A 21,304-nucleotide genomic window follows, 5' to 3' on the forward strand; every position below is an offset into this window, starting at 1 on the left:
GCTATGAAGAGAGACTGGGAAGATTGGGTTTGTTTTCCTTGGAGCAGAGGAGGCTGAGGGGGGACATGATTGAGGTGTACAAAATTATGAGGGGCACAGATAGGATGGATACTAAGGAGCTTTTTCCCTTCGTTGAGGGTTCTATAACAAGGGGACATAGATTCAAGGTAAAAGACGGGAGGTTTAGAGGGGATTTGAGAAAGAACTTTTTCACCCAGAGGGTGGTTGGAGTCTGGAACTCACTGTCTGAAAGGGTTGTGGAGGCAGGAACCCTCACAACATTCAAGAAGCATTTGGATGAGCACTTGAAATGCCATAGCATACAAGGCTACGGACCAAATGCTGGAATATGGGATTAGAGTAGACAGGGCTTGATGGCCGGCGCGGACACGATGGGCCGAAGGGCCTCTATCCGTGCTGTATAACTCTATGACTCTATGACTCTAATAAAGGCCCTCACCTCATGGATCCGGCCCTTCCCGCCTGCTTTCACCTGACGTGAATCGGAAGCGACAGGAAACCCGAACAGGTAAGATTAAATTTGTTTAAATTTATTTGTAATACACCAAAAATTAAGTGCCACAACTATCATGATGAGGTTCATTGCCCCTTTAAGTATCGGAGCTGGGATGCGGTCCCGCCCCAGAAATCAACTATTTTTACTGCCCACCTGCCCCCAACCCACCTGTTCTTGGGGGTTAAAATTCCCCCCCAGGTAGTCAGAGACAGACATGGCGATACAGGCAGACAGACAGTAAGAGTGAGACAGAGACAGAGCGAGAGCAAGAGCGAGAGCGAGAGAGACAGACAGACAGAGGGAGCAATAGAGAGGGAGAGAGTAAAAAGGGACAGAGAGCAACCAACAGATACTGAGGGTGAGTCAGAGAGAGTCAAATAAAAGGAGAGACACAGAGACAGAGGGAGAGAGAAAGAGAAGTGAGAGAGAGCTAAAGAGGGAGAGACAGACAGAGAGAAAAACAGATTGAGAGAGAGAGAAAGGAAGAGAGAGTCAGATGACAGGCAAAGATGGAGAAACAGACAAAGACAGAAAGGGAAAGAGACAAACAAGGAGTCACAGAGAAATAGAGAGAGACACAAAGGGGCCTTAAGGCACTGCTGGAGGCCGCTCGAAAAATGGCCGAGGAAATTTTTACCTTCTATTTTCCTGGGGCCAGGAGGAGCAAGAGTGCTCCCACAAATGTTATGTTCAATTTGTATAGAACCTTGGTTAGACCACACTTGGAGTACCGGGTACAGTTCTGGACTCCATATTATAGAAAGGATATAGAGGCACTGGAGAAGGTTCCAAAACGATTTATAAGGATGATGCCAGACTGAGAGGTTATAATTATCAGGAAAGGCTGAACAGCCTGGGGCTCCATTCTCTAGAAAAGAGAAGGCTGAGGGGTGACCTGATAGAGGTCTTTAAGATAATGAAAGGATTTGATAGGGCAGATGTAGAGAAAATGTTTCCACTTCTAGTCCAAAACTAGAGGTCATAAATATAAAATAGTCGCGAATAAATCCAACAGGGAATTCAGAAGAAACTTCTTTACCCAAAGAGTGGTTAGAATGTGGAACTCGCTGCCACAAGGAGTAGTTGAGGCGAATAGCACAGATACATTTAAGGGAAACTACATACATAAGCATGTGAGGGAGAAAGGAATAGAAGGAATCCAGATAGGGTTAGATGAAATAGGGTGGGAGGAGGCTCGTGTGGAGCATAAACACTGGCATAGACCAGTTGGGCCGAATGGCCTGTTTCTGTGCTGTAGTCTTGAAGTAAAGCTTTATATTAAAAAAAATCACCTCACCAAATTGTGCGTATGAGTTTGCTGCATGAACACATCAACAAATGGGAGATTATGAACAAAAGGCTCAAAGTTTGAATAAGTTCACTGTGGCAATCTGAACTGTAAACGAATCCTGACTTGAACCAATATTCCCCTGATCTGTGTGTGTTACATTGCCATTCTGCCAACAAGTTTGAAATGCCCAGGTTAACATGGTTTTCAAACACATGGCACGAGGTTTTTTTGTTGCAGATAACTAACCTATCACTTGTATCAAATATCAAACCCACAGTCCCTCCTATGTACTTAAAGGCACACCCATTCCAGTTACTTCCATTGTTCAAACTGGCTATTTAAAACACAACATACTTGAATGTATCACAATTAATATTAAGTGCCTGGCAAAATACTGCGGATACTGGAAATCTGAAATAAACACAGAAAATGCTAGAAACAGGCAGCATCCGTGGAGAATAGAAAAAAAGGTTAGGTTATAATGTTTGGGGTCTATGACCCTTCGTCAGAACTGGAAGATGTTACAGATGAGTTTTTTATGTTTGATATAGTTTGAAATGTGTTTTTCGAGACTGCTTGTCGTACTGCTGATGGTTAACTGTGAATGTGTTATTCCATTACTCTAAGCTTCCTTAAACAAATGAGTTTTCTTGGCCGCCGTTCTTACATGATTGGGTGAGTTTAGCTTCAGTTCGCTGTCAGCTCTGCGAGATCCACTTTTGGACTTTGGTCGCACAGAGCAGGCTTCTGCAGTACTCAGTCTATCAGTGGTTACGTCTCAGATTTCAAAGAGATTGCCTCCTTTCATGGGATTTTCCAACTGCCCCCCCCACCCCCACCCCCCAACGATTTAAACAGAACAGGTTTTTGTTTACATCCCAGAAAAGAGTTATCGGGACTTTCAGGATTTGGAATATCTGACCTGTCGAATTCAACTAGGAACTGTCAGTCAAATAACAGAACATTGTTTAGATTTGAGTTATCTCTCTCTCTCTCTCTCAACAAAACTCACAATGCAGTATCAGGACAGGCCCAGCACAGCTCTTGTGGCTTTAACTGACTACAAAACATCACATATATTATGATTGGGTTTCAAGGGACAGCTACCAGACCAACACTAATCTGTTGTGGTCTGTGGAGTTGAGTTGTGGATAGGAGAACGGTCCTGGATCTGGTGGAGTCAAGGGAGAAAGGGCACTTAGGGAGCAATTCAGCAACAGTGTTAATGTTAGTGTTGAGGACCAGAGGAGAGGAAGTTGGGAGTTAGGGAGGGCTTTTATGATGGCATTTGGGAGTAATTTTTGCAAGGGCAGAAGGAGAGGGTGAAGGGGTTGGAGCTGGATAGGAGGATGTGTATGAAGAAGTGATCAAAGATAGTCTTGTCAGTGATTGTGAGCTTGAAGGGACATTGTGGAATGGCAAAGTCATTAGGTGCTCCTGGATGTAGGCAGGAGAGGGGGTGCAATGCATATCCACCACAATGATACTGGAGTTTAGAGAGTTAAATTATGAGGACAGGTTGTGTAAACTTGGCTTAATTGAGGGGTGATCTGATCGAGATGTTAAAAGAATTCGATAGGTAGATACAGAGAAACTATTTCCTCTGGTGGGGGAATCTTAAAACTAAAGCCAGGCCATTTAGGAACAAAATCAGGATGCACTTTTTCACCCAAAAGGTAGTGGGAATCTGGAACACTCTCCCCCAAAAGGCTGTGGATGCTGGGGGTCAGTTGGAACTTTCAAGACTGAGATTGATAGATTTTTGTTGGGTAAGGGTATCGAGGGATATGGAGCAAAGGCGGGTAAATGGAGTTGAGGTACAGATCAGTCATGGTGGAGCAGGCTCGAGGGGCTGAATGGCCTACTCGTATCCCAAAGTTCCTATGTTCCTAAGAGGAGGATGAAGTACAAATTAACTTCATACTCATTCAACCTGTTTACTTTAGATCAAAGCTTGCTACTTCAGGCATCAGAGACAGCATGTCCTTTCAAAATATGTTGTTTTCAGCAATGCTCTCAGAGGAAGATCCATTAGAACTTCCAGTGGAAAAAGCATAAGCAGTAACCAGTGAGTGAAGAGCGCGGAGATTGAAAGGCGCGGAGATTGAAGCGTGCGGTGGGTTATTTCAGCATCTGCAGGGAAGCAGGAGCTGGTTGCGTTGGATGTAGTGGGTAAATACCTGTCTTGAATCAGCGGCCTTGAAAGAGAATTGAAAACAGCCTCTAGACGGACGTAGGTCCTTCTTCACTCAATAACAGAACTTATGTGTTGTTTACATGGGAATGGCAGATGTGTTGTAATTTTAAAAGTTGATTTGGCACTTGGAGGCAACACAAGTTCATGTAGCCCTTCCTTTAATGCAACCACACGGACTGCAGCGGTTCAAGAAGGCGGCTCACCTCCACCTTCTCAAGGGCAATTAGGGATGGGCAATAAATGCTGGCCTTGCCAGCGACACCCACATCCCATGAATTAATTTTAAAAAACGCTATATAAAACAGTGTGCAACATACACCATAACTTGAAGAACAATGACTAAAGATCGGTTTTCTACCTTTTCATAAACTGGAAATTGCAGATATTTTTCCCGTAGCGATTTAGAGATATTAACTGTTTGAAAAGATGGACAACTTTAAGATTTCAGCTTAAATGGAAATGGAAATGCATATTCATTTTGACACACTAGAAACCAGTCTCAAGTTGTGAGTGCCCTCCAGTTTCTGAAATGTCTACCAAAATGGTGAAGCTTCAAGAAACCTACTTATTGTTATTTGCAACTTTGACGTATTATCTCCAATTGACTGGAAAAATGAGAATACAAACTCTTTCTTTATTCCAGCAACATGGGGAACATCAAAATAGTCGAAGTTGCTGCAAACGGCCACTTCGTTCGACTCTTAAATATTTCAAATGACAAAGAGGAGGACATTGGAAACCATATTCTGCAGCAGAATATTGGCGGCCACCCTGTAACAGTGTACAACTTCCCCCCCAGGACCCAAGTGAAAGCCGGATCTAATATAACGGTAAGAAAAGATCCATTCATTATTTTTAACCCCAAACTGTGTGCTAAGCTCAGCTCCATGTCACACACCATCCTGACTTGGACACATATCGCCGTTCCTTCATCGTCATGCTAGATTTGTCCTGTTTCCCCCCCCCCCATCCAACAGTCTGTGCTAAATTAGTGACCTTTGCCACGATTGCCGGGGTCACTAACAATTGGTTCAACTGTTCTTGGACCAAAGTGGCACAAAAATCCTGGAACTCCCTACCAAACAGCACTGTGGGAACACCTCCACCACACGGACTGCTGCGGTTCAAGAAGAAGGCGGCTCACCACCACCTTCTCAAGGGCAACTAGGGATGGTCAATAAATGCCGGCCTCGCCAGCGACGCCCACGTCCCAAGAATAATTTTTTATAAAGCTCTCTGTAAGTCATTAACACAGTTTATATCATTGCATTATAGGTTTGGGCAGCTGGAGCAAGAGTCCCTCATAATCCTCCAATAGACCTTTTATGGAAGGAATGTAATAAATTTGGAACTGGTCCTGAATGTACAACAATCTTGTGTAAATCCAACGGACAGGCAAGTGTTTATGATTTTATGTGGAATAATCCAAGTGTCAATGGCATTAATACAGCTGACTATTTTCATAGAATCATAGAATGATACAACACCGAAGAAGGCCATTTGGCCCATCTGGCCTGTGCTGGCTCTTTGAAAGAGCTATCCAATTAGCCCCACTGAGGCAAATAGCATAGATGCATTTAAGGGGAAGCTAGATAAGCACAAGGGGGAAAGGAATAGAAGGATATGCTGATAGGGTTAGATGAAGTAGGGAGGGAAGAGGTTCGTGTGGAGCATAATTTCCAGCATAGGCCAGTTGGGCCGAATGGCCTGTGTCTGTGCTGTAGTTTTGATGTAACTCGATGTAACACTCCCCTGCTCTTTTCCCATAGCCCTGCAATTTTTTCCCTTTCAAGTAAATATCCAACTCTCTTTTGAAAGTTACTTTTGAATCTGCTTCCACCACCCTTTCAGGCAACGCATTCCAGATCATAACAACTCGCTGCATAAAAAAATTTCTGCTCATCTCGTCTCTGGTTCTTTTGCCAATTACCTGAAATCTGTGTCCTCTGGTTACTGACTCTCCTGTCAGTGGAAACAGTTTCTCCTTATTTATTCTATCAAAATCCTTCATGATTTTGAACACCCCTATTAAATCTCCCCTTAACTTTCTCTGCTTTAAGGAGAACAATCCCACCTTCTCTAGTCTCTCCACGTAACTGAAGTCCCGCATCACTATTTTAGTGGATGGATACACTGCCCAATGTGATAGTCAGCCTTACAGACCTGGGAGATACTAGAGTCATCCCCCAATCTGTGCTAAATGAGTGATCTTTGCTAGGATTACAGTGGAGATACAACCAATTGGCCCCACTGTTCTTGGACCCAAGGTAGGGCAAAAATCAGATGAGGGTCTTGCTCCTGATCGCCATCTAATGATTCATGGTGGAAGTGCAGTTGGTGCACATCAGGGAGGGAGGGATGTTTTCCTATGGCTGCTGCTTGTTGCAACATCACAACCAAATGCAGGAAGATCTTCCTGTGGTTGGTTCTAGTGAAACTGTAGTTGTGTTTTAACTGAGCAGGTGTGTGTTTTCACTAGAAATACTGGCCAGAGGAAATCTTCTCACATTTGTTTACAGTGTCACTGCATACAGCAACAAGAGGGAATTACCCACCCTCTGCACCCCCATAGGCGAGGAAAGGACGGGGCAAGTTTGCGATGTCCTTCATAAATAAATAACCTGCCAAAAACCTCCATCCGACTACTAACAGACAAGCAGAATGACTACTGGTCTGGCAAACTGTGGGCCGTGGAATTGTAAGTCAGCAAGATGAGCAGGGTGGAGAATGAGAAGAAATCTTTGGCATAATCTTTATATCACATGGATTATTTCAATAAAGGAAAATATGTGTTGTGATTGCTCTGGAGTGGATTGATGGCAGTGAATTCTATTAATGTTGAATTGATATGTTGTCGTCCAAAGTGTCACAGGGTCTTGCAGTATGTTGGCAGTGAATGTAGACCTCACCGAATGACAACCCACTGATGTGGGCACTTGCTGGGCTCGGCTATTTTGGATGTTATAGGAATGTTTTCTGTGCGAGAACACGTCAGTCACCTTTTACTGACTTGTGACCTTCCCTTAGGCTGTTGCTTGGTTCACTCCTGCTCCTGGGAACTCAAAGTTGAACAACCCTTGCAAACACAGAGGACAGTTCACAGACTATGCTCATCAGGTCTCAACCAATGACTGTCAAGATAATTTTCAACTAGACAAGGGAAAGGAAGAGACTCCTTCATATGTGTGCTACTTTTCATCAGAAGTTTTATCTACAAAGTAGGTATTTGTGGTGACAAATATAGAGTCCCCTTTACCTGGGGTGACACCAGTATTGCTTATTCAAAGGTGTCTGGGATAAGGAGCTGATATTCATGATACTGCCATTCCTGGACAGTTGCACAGGACACAAATCATTTAAAACTAGTGCACAGGTACAAAAAGCAATCAAAAAGGCTAATGGAACGGTGACATTTATCTCAAGGGGGCTGGATTACAAAGGGGAGGAAGTGATGCTTCCGTTGTACAGAGCCTTGGTCAGACCCCATCTGGAGAACTGCATTCAGTTTTGGGCACCGCACCTCAGGAAGATGCCCAAAACTGAACGCAGGCGTGTACTGACCTTGGAGGGGGTAGAATGCCGATTCACCAGAATGTTACCGGGGCTTAGAGGGTTAAATTATGAGGACAGGTTGCATAAACTTGGCTTGTATTCCCTTGAGTTTAGAAGGTTGAGGGGTGATCTAATTGCGGTGTTTAAAATGATTGAAGATTTTGATAGGGTAGATACAGAGAAACTATTTCCTCTGATGCAGGAATCAAGGACAAGCGGGTATAATCTTAAAGTTAGAGCGAAGCTATCCAGGAGTGAAATCAGGAAGCAGGCTCAAGGGGCTGAATTTTTTTTTATTCGTTCATGGGATGTGGGCGTCGCTGGCGAGGCCGGCATTTATTGCCCATCCCTAATTGCCCTCAAGAAGGTGGTGGTGAGCCGCCTTCTTGAACCGCTGCAGTCCGTGTGGTGAAGGTTCTCCCACAGTGCTGTTATGATGTGGAGATGCCGGTGATGGACTGGGGTGGACAAATGTAAGGAATCTTACAACACCAGGTTATAGTCCAACAATTTTATTTTAAAATCACAAGCTTTCGGAGAGTATCGCCTTCGAAGGGGATAATCTCCGAAAGCTTGTGATTTTAAAATAAAATTGTTGGACTATAACCTGGTGTTGTAAGATTCCTTACACAGTGCTGTTCGGAAGGGAGTTCCAGGATTTTGACCCAACGACGATGAAGGAACGGCGATATATTTCCAAGTCAGGATGGTGTGTGACTTGGAGGGGAACGTGCAGGTGGTGTTGTTCCCATGTACCTGCTGCTCTTGTCCTTCTAGGTGGTCTGAATGGCCTACTCCTGTTTCTAGCATTCCTAGAAAGCATGGCAATGATTCCAGGAGAGTAGAATTTCAACTTCCCGCCTGAGTGTAAAGCTGGCTAGCGGATAGGCCTCCCATTACAGAAACCAGCCTGTTCATGATTCCATTGGAAGTGAAAATGAGGCAGTTTCTATAAGGGGCAGACGGACATAACCACCAGTTTTACACCTGAGGGGGAGGTTGAATCTCTATCCCCATTGTCTCTACACTGGCATCTCACTGCTTTTTTGAGAATTGTCACAGATCAAAGGGGCAATTTCACTTTAATTCCAAGCTCATATACGCACTACACCAACACTACCGTCATAGAAGAGGGAACTTCTTTTACTCACCTGCATCAGAATAGTTTTGGGCCAAGAGATAGCTGACAGTCAGAGGTCTGTTACTGGAGTCAAAGGCCCCGATATTTACGGAGAGAAGGGGAGAGTGTGGGGGTGCATGTCAGCAGCCCAGTAACCCGGAAATACCGGGAAAGGCGGAGGTCCCGCTGAACTTCCTTGGAATTTCTTTTACTGCTACCTGCAGCCGGGCAGATTGAGAGGCAGGTCGTGCTGCCGGGCAGGAAAACCTATGGTGCAAGGCCGTGCCGGGGACCGCTGGGGAATCAAGAAGATCGGGGGGTTGGGGAGGGGGGCTCCAAGAGCGGCAGCGAGGAGGGAGGGAGAGGAGGGGGGGGAGTTTGCCGTTGGGGGGGAGGGAGCGAGAGATCGCGGGGTGGGAGAGATTGCAGCAAAAGATTTGCTTGGTGGGCCGGTGGGGAACTCTCCTCCTCCTCCTCCTCGCCCACTGGAAAAACACTGGATCCGGCCGTTCTCACTTCCCTTCAGCTGCCGGGTTTCCCGAGCCCCGGGAAACCGCAACCATTAAATTCAAATGGCTGCCAAAATCTGAGGAACGGGGCCCCATTTAAATATTATAATCACCGACCCACCTGTCCAGAGTGGGTTACTCAGACGCCCCCAAACCCACCGCGGTAAAACCGGAAGCAGGCGTGTTCAGGGCGGGTTGGGGTCGGGTTTCACATGTTTACCAATTTAACACCCCCCCCCATCCCGGACCCTTTCCCACCTATCATGTGGGGGTTAAAATTCCCCCCAGAGGGTGGGGAATGGGGCAGGGAATTTGTAATTTATAGTTTGCATTCTGGTGAATTCCCCCTCCCCCAAAAAATTACATGACAGAGAAAGAACGGCTTCTTTAAAATATCTATTTTTTACTATTACTTTCTTTTTACAACCTAAAAATCCAGCCAGTCCTAATTTTGGTAGCTTTACCAGTCAGCACAAACTTTGATCTACTCTCGACTGAATTATTTTTTGTCTTAAATTCAAATAAAGGAAAAGGAAAGAAATTGCATTTAGCACCTTTCACATCTTCAGGACGTCCCAAAGTGCTTCACAGCCAATGAAGTATTTTTGAGGTGTAGTCACTGTTGTGATGTAGGAAACATGGCAGCCAATTTGCAGACAGCAAGATCCCACAAACAGCAATGCGATAATGCCCAGATAACCTGTTTTAATGTTGGCTGAGGGATAAATATTGGTCAGGACACCAGGGAGAATTCCCCTGCTCGTCTTCTAAAAGTGCAGTGGGATCTTTTACGAACCACCTGAGAGGGCAGAATGGGCCTCGGTTTAACCTCTCATCTGAAAGATGGCACCTCTGACAGTCCAGCACTCCCTCAGTACTGCACTGAAGTGTCAGCCCAGATTATGTGCTCAAGTCTCTGGAGTGAGGTTTGAACCCACAACCTTCTGACTCAGAGGTGAGAGTGTTACCCACTGACATGCCTTCATTCATCGCCTAACGCCATCTCCTACCTTAACTATTAGCTGGGAATTAGAATGAGAAGAACAGAGAGGAGAAGAAAAATAAAGTGAACTGAAAAACAAACACATTTAATGATAAGAATAAACTATGTTTAGAAAGAATGTAGCCAGCTGGCCTTGTCTCACTTTGGACTTTCTAATGTTCCTAAAACGTCTTTGTTTTTGCAGAGAGACGCCCCCTGTGTTACTTGCCCCTGCACGGTGTCCTTGGGGTCAGAGTACAGCTTCTGCTACACACCCGGATTTCACTGTACCCAGAACCCAGTCCATGGGTAACGATGGGAGCAGTCTATGCAGGGACTCTCGCTCACAGTCTAGTAGGCCCGACCCTACCCCAGGTGAGGCAAAGATCAAACATTTCTGCACAAAAAGCGAGTACCTGAAGAAAAATTGGATGAGGGGTATGGGAGGTATCGTGGGATACAATATTTCCTGGACAATGGGATTGGCTCGAGGGACTGCAGTGAGCTTTCCCATTCCTATGCATCCCCTATACTCCTTTCCCAAAGTGATAGTAGGACACCAAAAGGTTCTTTGTGGCAAAGACAAGTTTTTTTTAAAAAAAGATTCTGTGGGACGAGGTGGTAGAGCGTGTTTAGCAAACTGCCCTTTCAGCTCAAGTTCAAATGCAGACCATCCTGATGGAATCAATGCCTTCCCTCCCTGTTAGCTGGAAAGGCCCTGTGTTTAGGTGTGGAACCCATTGCATTAAATTGGTACCAAATGACTTTACATTGGCGCTGTAGGAGGTTGTCACGGACTGCAGCAGTTCAAGAAGGCGGCTCACCACCACCTTCTCGAGGGCAATTAGGGATGGGCAATAAATGCCGGCCTCGCCAGCGACAACCACATCCCATGAACGAATAAAAAAAAAAGATATGGGCACATGGCAGGGTGAGTTTTAACTTGCAACTGGCTATGGGGTACCTGGTATGAGAGCATTGGATGCTTAGTGCCTGAAATGGCAAAGTATTTGATTCTCTTGTGCTAATACCCTTTGCCTCGATGAACATGGAAAGTTATCAAACAAATTTTTATATAAAATAAGTTTGTATTGTCGCGATGCACCTCAGAACTAATTTCAGCCGGACAGAGGAATATTTCGCACTTGCTCTCTTACGAGTTGCATGAGTTGCAATCACATCTCCTTGTTAAAAACCCTGCGAGGGTCCCTGTGTTTTCTCTTTATTTGAAAGTGAGCTTCAAATGTTAAAAAAAAACTCACCAATAGTTTTTGTAATCATCACATCTTTTGTATTAAAATCACCCTCCGAGTCGCTGCAAAGATAACTTTCTGTGACGTTGCAAGGAATAGATTTCTTTGCCCCTTTTAAGGTAGTATTTCCTCCGTCCCCTCCCCTCTTTGCATCATGGACCATTCCTCAGATGAAAGGGGGAGAGAAAGGATTAGGTTTCCTGCTCGGGTCCCTGTCTGCGCTGATTTTGATCCAGTCCCTGGGTGTGGGAGAGTGCTCAGGGTGACTGTTGATCCACAGATGTTGACGTCTTTGCTAAGATCAGGGACGTGCCATGTAAGGAATTGCTGGTATCGACCTGCATCCCATCCCTTGGTGGCAGAGCGGTTGCCCAGACCCCATCATGTCACGCAATATTAGACTTCTGTGTGTTTTAGCAACGTCTGATGGTAATCTTTCACGTTCTTCCCATTCATTCTTACAGGCAACGTTTACTCAGGACCTAACGTCTCCAACCAGTGCAGGAAAAGCTCTTCCGACAAAAAGTCGTCAACATGCTCTGCAGCAGTAAGCAAACTATCAAGTCACTAACTCTTGACAGAGGGGAGGTGTTTTTGACATGGAGCCACAGGAGGGCTCAACATTAAACCATTTGTCTACCACATTACAAAAAGTTATATCCTTCCTCAGTCATTCAGCCTCTACGTACAATCATAGAATTGCTCTCACTCAAAGAGATAATCACCCAGGACTCTATCATTTAAGAAATTCACCCCCTGGCTGTTGAAGTGATCTGTCCCACACTACTATTAGACAAGGGCCTTGTTCTTGGGTCCAACCAAATTGGAAAAAAAAATTAACGAACATTTGTGTTAGTCACTCTTTGGTAGAAAACCGGCCAGACCCTTTCTTAAGGTCTGTGGCGCTTACAGAAAAGGAAGTTCCTGCTTTTAGAATTCATGTCAAGTTGCCATGACACCTATCTTCCATCATTTCAATGTGATGCTTGTTCCGTATTCATCACAAGGCCTCAAAGCAACCAGTTCATTTGTTAGAAGGAGTCCTGACTAAAAGGATGTTGATTCTTCTTGGCATGGAGAAGCCTTCAGACCCAGAAGCATTCCTCTGCTCCCAGGTCAGAGAATCAAGCATTCTTTCCAAAGATCACAATCTCAAAGGTGGCCCAGTCAACCCATACTCAGGACTGACTTACATGGATAGGGAGAAAGCATAGAGGGTCTCAAGGTCTCATGTATCCTCCTCCAACATTGGTCACAATTTGGGCCAACCTTTGTGTTCAGCCTCCAGCCTGGTATCCAGGTTAATAACTGATCCCATCTTCGGCATTGCCAAAACCAATTATCTCCCCCTCAGAATAGGCGTCAAGCCAAGTTGACTCTAACACCAAGCTCCAATAAAGTGTGACACAAGCATATGTTATAGAGTCATAGAGTCATAGAAGTTTACAACATGGAAACAGGCCCTTCGGCCCAACATGTCCATGTCGCCCAGTTTATACCACTAAGCTAGTCCCAATTGCCTGCACTTGGCCCATATCCCTCTATACCCATCTTACCCATGTAACTGTCCAAATCCTTTTTAAAATGTGTTCTTCGCACACATGTTGATGGTAGAACTATTGTACCATATTGAAGTGCAGATAGGGTAGTTCTCAAGACTAATATTGTCTCTGATTCTCCTTTCCTTCTTGAAGTCTCAGTGCAAATTAAAAGTAAATTTCCCAATTGTCTTCCCTCCTTTTCCGCTGAAGGCACTGACTGTTTCTGGCAATGCCAATCAGAAGCAAGAACCCCAGTTGATTTACCCCTCACTAGCCCAGGGATGCTGAGACTAACTGCATTTCCCAAACTGATGTGTTCAGGAAATCTGGAACTCTCTCCCCAAAAGGCTGTGGATGCTGGGGGGGTCAATTGAAATTTTCAAAATTGAGATTGATAGATTTTTGTTAGGTATAAAACCAAGATGGGTAAATGGAGTTGAGGTACAGATCAATAATGATCTCAATGAATGGCAAAACAGACTTGAGGGGCTGAATGGCCTACTCCTGTTCCTATGTTCCAGCATTGAACACTGCCACTGTGAAAAGCAGCACAAGTATCCCAAACTATTAGAAGTCAGCTGCGAGCTGGTTGTATAGAGAATCATGCTCCCACCCTGAGTGTCAGCTTCAGCTCTGCAACACACTGTAGGTTGAGAAATGTATCACATACTTGAGCTGCATAAGGCACCAACCTTCTATATAAATCAGCATAGTTTTACCTTTGAGAACAAACCATTAGGAAAGCCATAACCAGAGGTTAGCAAATTTGAGTGGTGGAGGATTACTGTCTTGAGTTACTCCTTGACAGGGCACAACCCATGAAAATTGAAGCTTATTCCACTTTTTTCCCGGTTGGCACTTCTTAAAGCCGTATGCAAGGCAACAATCTGGAGCAATCAACATGCTCTCACTCATTATCACTGTCTTGTTCTAAAACCCAAGATGACCAGGACATTTGGCATTGCAGTTCTTTAGGCAGGACTGAAATTGTAGGTCTTCAGAACCCACCGCCAGTTCTGGACTATGTCCACGCTCCTATGTGTATTTGCAGGTTGAATGAATGATGAGGAATGTAAAGATTATTGACCGTACTTTGGCTCATTCTTTGAAAGAGGTCCAATGAAGCTTCCTCCGGGTCCAAAGCCCATTCCAGCTTCCATCTCGTTAGGACTGAGAGATGCCTTCTGTTTACTGTTATTTTTTCAGTGCTCTTGGCACTGTATGGAGCATTGGTGCCGCCTTCTCCAGGCAAAATTGCGCCCCCGTCCTGGAGGGCTCCTGATGTAAGCTCAGTGAGAGTCTGCCAGAACGGGCTGCAAACTCGGCTGTTATCTGAATACCCAGGTCGGTGGTGTAGGGTCTCTCCCCGCCCCTAAAGGCCATCAACATAAGGGGTGGGGATTCCTTAAGTCGGGACTTCTCGCTTCTATGCCCTTGTCATTTGGGACTTGACATACTATCGGCACTGATCCCAATGTAGGTGGGGCCCACCTGAGGCTCTAGACAGGTCGAGGCGTGGACGCCCAAAGATCGTGGAGTGGGGGGGCAGGGGAGAGGGATTTTGTTGGCAGTAGTGATGTGTCCCCAAATAGACAGCAGGGAGACGAAGGTCACCTGATAGGTTGACATTAGTCTCTCCTTTGCTTGGAGAGGTTGAACTTTTTTCAAGAAATGGTAAAGCCCCACCCTAAGGTAGGTGATCTAACATATTTTACATTGGTATAAGATTGTATTGTTACCATCTATGGCTTACTTCAGTGAAGATATAATAATAACCTATATATCTGAGGAAACCCTCCATCACTGTTGCACCGTGACTGCAGTGTGTACCATCTACAGGATGCACTGCAGCAACTCGCCAAGGCTGCCTCGTCAGCACCTCCCAAACCCACGACCTTCACCACCTAGAAAGACAAGTGTAAACAATTTTACAACACCAAGTTATAGTCCAGCAATTTTATTTTAAATTCACAAGCTTTCGGAGGCTTCCTCCTTCGTCAGGTTCACATCGTTCACCTGACGAAGGAGGAAGCCTCCGAAAGCTTGTGAATTTAAAATAAAATTGCTGGACTATAACTTGGTGTTGTAAAATTGTTTACAATTGTCAACCCCAGTCCATCACCGGCATCTCCACATCATGACTAGAAAGACAAGGGCAGCAGGTGCACAGGAACACCACCACCTCCAAGCTCCCCTCCAAATCACACCCCATCCCCACTTGGACATATATCGGCCATTCCTTCATCAGTACTGGATCAAAATCCTGGAACTCCCTACCTAACAGCACTGTGGGAGCACCTTCACCACACAGACTGCAGCGGTTCAAGAAGAAGGCCCACCACCACTTTCTCGAGGGCAAGTAGGGAAAGTCAATAAATGCCGGCCTTGCCAGCAATGCCCACATCCCAAGAATGAACTTTTAAAGAGTTTAGGCAGGTTTCCGAATGCCTTTGTTCACGACGCAGTAAGTAGGAACCCGGCTGTTAGCTGATTGGCAGATCGGAGTTAATGGTTCTGCCATGGCGGATAGCAAGGCCTTCTCGGAGTCCTTGACACCTTGACTGCTTGACTGCCTCAGAGTGTGGTTGTTGTGCCACCAGCAGCACCTTCTACTGCACTATGAAAAAGAAATTCAGCTACCCAGGTGTTCGCACGTCACATGTGAAAGGCCGTCTTTGGCGAGGAAGAGCGAACCATAACCATTATAAACCTACGGGCCAAAACACAATGGGGGTGAATTTCCATGGGGGCTCTCCCCTTACAGCAGATGAGCAGGTGAAGCCCCACCAAAATTCACCCCCCGTGTGCTCTGCACCATCTTATACCTAATAAATTCGACTAGATCTAATTAACCAGGTTCTATTACTGTATTTCCACAAGATAGAAAGATTAGAGTACAGATGGGTAGGAGTGGAGAAACCTGTGAGAAAATTACAGATAATCTACAATTTTTTTTTTGCACAACCTACAGCACCTACTCGTGCGGAGAGAGAAACAGGATTAATGTTTCGGGTCGATGACCTTTCATTGAAGATTTTAAAAATTAACAGTTTCTGAGCAAGTGCAGAAACAGGAATAAGGGAGCAGGAAAAGATGAAACGGGAAAGGTTTGTGATGGGGTTGAGGGCAGAAGTGATTGAATGACAAAAGGGATGATGGTGCAAAGCCAAAGGAGGTGATAATGAGACAAGTATAGAAACAAAATATGGGTCCGGGGAGGTGTAAATGGTTACAGCAGAATAGCAGAGGGGGAATGAAGCAGGGAAAATGCTATAGGGTGATGGTTTGATTGACACTTGCCACAAAATATCCTATTCCTTTGATTTTCTATTCAGCAGGCTTTCACAGTCATACTAAAATCTCTTCTATAAAGTGTTTCTCTTTATGATTTCTGTTTCCCTTATTAATGACATTAATTGCTCACTGGGTGAGCTGAATAGTACCTTGTGGGGAAATGTGAGGTTATTCACTTTGGTAGGAAGAATAGAAAAATAGACTGTTTTTTAAATGCTGAGAAACTATTAAATGTTGGTGTCCAAAGAGACTTGGATGTCCTGGTACAAGAAACACAAAAAGTTAGCATGCAGCTATAGCAGGCAATTAGGAAAGCAAATGGCATGTTGGTTGCAGTACAAGAGTAAAGAAGTCTTACTATAATTGTACAGGGCTTTGGTGAGACCTCACCTGGAGTACTGTGTACAGTTTTGGTCTCCTCATCTAAGGAAGGTTATACTTGTCTTAGAGGCAGTGCAACGAAGGTTCATTAGATTGATTCCTGGGATGAGAGGGTTGTGCTATGAGGAGAGGTTGAGTAGAATGGGTCTATACTCTCTGGAGTTTAGAAGAATGAGAGGTGATCTCATTGAAACATACAAGATTCCGAGGGGGCTTGACAGGGCAGATGCTGAGAGGCTGTTTCCCCTGGCTGGAGAGTCTAGAACTAGAGGGCATAGTCTCAGGGTAAGGGGTCGACCATTTAAGACTGAGATGAGGAGGAATTTCTTCACTCAGAGGGTTGTGCATCTTTGGAATTCTGTAGCCCAGAGGGCTGTGGATGCTGATTCGTATAATTGAGTATAATCAAGGCTGAGATAAATAGATTTTTGGACTCAAGGGATATGGGGATCGGGGAGGAAAGTGGAGTTGAGGTTGAAGATCAGCCATGATCTGATTGAATGGTGGAGGGGCTGTATGGCCTACTCCTGCTCCTATTTCTTATGTTATTAAGTTCTTGTCTCCACTTCCCTCTATAACACACAATACTAACGATGGAAACAAAATTAAAGGAACTGTACAAAACTTCCATTGTATAATAGGTCTCTCACCAGAACATGTTTTTGTGTGACTCCCAAAAGTGTCTTTTGAAAGAGCTCTTTTGTATCTCCTCAATGCAGTTCAACAAGACGCTGTACATTTTTAGCTTATCATTTTAAAGCTCACACATTGTCGTCCCTAGAGACAGGATCATACCATTCACAGACGCAAGCAGCATTTAGCACAATTCAATAGTTCTGTTACTTGCCTGCACGAGATACAAGGCGGGTGAGTCATTAGAGTTCCATTTTTGAAGGTCTATACATAAAAGTAAGTGCCAACAGCACCAGTATTCACTTTGCATTATGATTTCATTATTTGAACCCGTACCTTAAAACCTTTCTTTTGGGGAGGGGGAAGAAAATGAAAAAATAATAAATAATTTGCAGGGCTATGGGGAAAGGGCAGGGGAGTGGGACTAATCGGATAGCTCTTTCGAAGAGCCGGCACAGGTACGATGGCCCGAATGGCCTCCTTCTGTACTGTATCATTCCATGATTCTATGAAATTAATTTTGTATGAATTCACCGATCTTGCGCTCTCAGTGAGAAGCAGCACCTGGAAGGGAGCATGGGTCAGAGACGCAGCTCCAGCACTGTCCGTGCTGATTCCCTGAATTACACTCCCCTCACTGCTCCCTTCAGGTATTGCCCTGCCCCACTGGGACTGTAAGGTCAATGAATCTACCCTGCTGGCCCCAGCTCTTCCACTCAAACAACTAACTTTTTTGCAGCTGGACGGTGCTTTATAATAATCAGCAGGTATTGGTCATTGCACATTAACCAATAGTTCACAGCAGTAAACTCATTTGGGGCCACATTTCTGGTGCCAGAGAAGGGCGGAGACTGAGCGGGTCATCCGCCAGGGGGAACAGAATTGGGGGTGGACCCTCAACCCGCCGGGTTTCTGACCTCCTTTAAATTCTGGTCGAAGAGGTGGGGAGGGAAGTCAGTGATAATTCAGCCCACCCTCACCCCACACCTTGGGGGTTCATCCAGGGGGAAAATCCCAGGGTGCCAATTATGCCGCCATTAGGCCCAATGGAACTCTCACCAGCTGAGAGCGACCATTGAGGGCCTTACTAAAAGTCCAAAAAGTTCTGGTGTTAGAGGTGATTGATCGATTACCTTGCTAAACTCGGTCGTTTGCTCCCTCCGGTGCATTTTACACAATTTGCCACCTTTTTCTCTTCAGCACCTTCCTGGGCCTTGATTCTGCTGTCGTTGTGTGGCATGGCATCACGCTGATTTTCCTGCTGGCATTTAGGGCGGGTGCCTTACGGGCACCAGCCACCCACACTGGGACTTTAAATGACCCCCCCCCCCCACAATCGGGTAATGGGGTCTAAGTGCGTCCCGTTCTTCTGCATGTCCAATGACAATCGGGCGGGTTCTATCAGGAGCGAGCAATTCGCTAAGCCAGATTATCACCCAAGTGGTGAAAACTACCTCCAGAGATTTTAAGGGCTATTTTCAGGCAGATGACGGATTAGACCCCCATTTTGAAGGGTTATACTGAACCTAACATTGCTTCAAACATGTCCACACGATCGTTCACATAATTCAGAGAGAGTGCAGCAATATTCAGCAGCACTCTCCATTTCCTGATCTGTAAACGGGAGTGTTGTTAAGCACAACTAACACTGCTCCAGACACTTAAATTTCACTTTTTTTTAATAAGAAAACATATTATGCCCCCCTTTCCCCAAACGTGAAGTCTTGTCCTTCAACCATGTCAAAACAAGACAGCTGAAATTAGTATACCATAGAATCTTGCAGCACAGAAAGAGGCCATTCAGCCCATCGTGCCTGTGCCAGCTCTTTGAAAGAGCTATCCAATTTGTCCAACTCCCCCGCTCTTTATCCATAGCCCGTCAAAATGTTCCTTTTCAAGTATATATCCGATTCCCTTTTGAAAGTTACTATTGAATCTGCTTCCACCACCCTTTCAGGCAGTGCATTCCAGATCATGACTTGCTACGTAAATAAATTTCTCCTCATCTCGCCTCTAGTTCTTTAGCCAATTATCTTAAATCTGTGTCCTCTGCTTCCCGACCCTCCCGCCAATGGAAATAGTTTCTCCTTATCTACACTATCAAAATCCCTCATAATTTCCAAGACCTCTATTAAATCTCCCCTTAACCTTCTCTGCTGTAAGAAGAACAATCCCAGCTTCTCCAGTCTCTCCACATCGAGCGTCAGTCTGGAAGCTGGGCCAGCCCTCTATCCTTTAATTTCCCCAACATTGAATCAGCAATATTCACCTTAGTGGCCTAAATACTACTGGAGACAAGTTAAAATATTTTAATATGGGCCTTACTGGAAAATGACGAGATCTTGGCTACTCTCTGTAAGTGGAAACCCTTAACATCTATCGCCACTGAGTAACATGAAGTGCCAGTCAGTAGGCATCCCTTAAAGGTACAGACTGTTGAATGAATAAGGCACACAGAGACTGCACCTTAAAATTTTAGTTGCAGAGCAAGAAGTAGCATCATGGAGACTTTTTATTGTTAGCCCAGGTTTTCTCCCTCTAAGGATTTTTCACTTGCAAAGCTCACCCAGGAGCTGAGAAGGATAAGCCTTGAGGTTATAGAGTCCCATGTGATTTTATTTCTGCCCCCCCCCCCCCAATTTTGTACGTCTACTGAGGTTACATATGAACATATGAAAACATCGGACAGGATAAGTAAGACCTGCTAGCCTGTCCCATACAGTTGTGGTGCCTTATGCATCAGGTCAAGAGACCCCTTACCCTCTAGTATTCTGGGAGAGGTGAAAAACCAGGTAAAAGACCCAAGGCTAATTTGGTGGGGGAGGGGGGAAATCTTGGAAATTCCTCTCCGATCCCTCTAAGCAATCAAAACTAGTCCAGGAGACCGTATCAACCATGACGTATATTATTGCTGTGTGACACATTCTCAGTGATCTTAAAAAGTTCTGTTGAATTTGTGCCAGAGAATTTTTATGAGTGTTTTCTTATTATTTGCAGAATAGTTCAGGGAAACAACAGAACATCTTTCTTCCGGGAACATTCGTATCCCGCGTTCAACAAAACTGCACAGCGATGCAGCATTTACAATCCATTCAGAACTTGGCATTCCAGCCCCCAATGCCTCGTCCTCCCCCAGTTGCATCCTGGTGAACTTTGATCATTAATCCAGGTCAGGCTTTAAAATATTTAAAAACCGTGTGCATATATATGGGAGAGAGAAAAATATTTGACACACACATATATACATATGAAATTGTGCAACATTCGTTCCCATCAGACTCTACTTGAACTGTGCAAACGTTTTCTCAATAGCATACAACTCAACCCCACTTCAGGATACCCAAGTTTATAATTCTAAACAGAGCAAAATTCTCACCCCCACCTCCAATATTGAGCCCTTTGCTGGTTGGAGCCAGTACTGATTGGTTAGCATCGCCTTGGTGTTGCAGCACTCCCAGATAATGGGCCAAATCTTGCTGGAGTGGGAACCTTGTGGCATGCACCGTTAGTTAGACTGTTTCCTGCACCCTTCAGATCGAATATAATTTGCCCCCTGACTTGCGAGCTGATAATGACGCAGTGAGGGCAACGGGGTACCTGGGACCTTAGTGAACGTCAAGACCAACAGTGTGTCTCCTTAACCAATGAGAGTTAAAGATTGAGAAAGAAACAGAGGAATGAGGGAGAAGGAGGGTGAATTAGAGTCAAATCAGGTACAGAAAGAGAAATAAAGAGAGGAAAAGAGAGAGAAAAGAGACAGAAAGGAAAAGTAAGATAAAAATTTTAAATTTTAAATTTTTTAAATCTCTAGGAAGAATTTACTACCTGAAGTAATGAGATTGAACAGTTTAAATTGTTCCCTTTCTGGGCCGGAGAGATTGATTGGCACTGCGTTAACAATGTTCACTTTGTTAAAAGGATTCTTACGCTGTTAATTATGAGCCCTAGTTTTCTGTGGCGAGTTTAATGGGCAATTTATGTGCAATTCCAGCAAGTTCTTAAAGATAATGGGGAGGCAAAGGGTGAGATGCTGT

At 44.8% G+C, this 21,304-nt stretch overlaps 1 protein-coding gene across 1 annotated transcript in view; it reads left to right on the forward strand.

Annotated features, from left to right (window-relative positions):
• Positions 1 to 20,433, forward strand: part of LOC137341816 (uncharacterized) — a 128,609-nt gene extending 108,176 nt beyond the window's left edge. Inside the window, exons 12-17 of the mRNA XM_068005320.1 lie at positions 4,649 to 4,835; positions 5,281 to 5,400; positions 7,033 to 7,223; positions 10,374 to 10,543; positions 11,886 to 11,968; positions 20,268 to 20,433. Of these exons, the coding sequence (XP_067861421.1) occupies positions 4,649 to 4,835; positions 5,281 to 5,400; positions 7,033 to 7,223; positions 10,374 to 10,543; positions 11,886 to 11,968; positions 20,268 to 20,420 (904 nt within the window). The 3' untranslated portion in view covers positions 20,421 to 20,433. The remainder of the gene's footprint in view (positions 1 to 4,648; positions 4,836 to 5,280; positions 5,401 to 7,032; positions 7,224 to 10,373; positions 10,544 to 11,885; positions 11,969 to 20,267) is intronic.
• The last annotated feature ends 871 nt before the right edge of the window (positions 20,434 to 21,304 follow it).

The sequence above is a fragment of the Heptranchias perlo genome, chromosome 24 (assembly GCF_035084215.1).
Source record: "Heptranchias perlo isolate sHepPer1 chromosome 24, sHepPer1.hap1, whole genome shotgun sequence".
Taxonomy (NCBI): Eukaryota; Metazoa; Chordata; class Chondrichthyes; order Hexanchiformes; family Hexanchidae; genus Heptranchias; species Heptranchias perlo.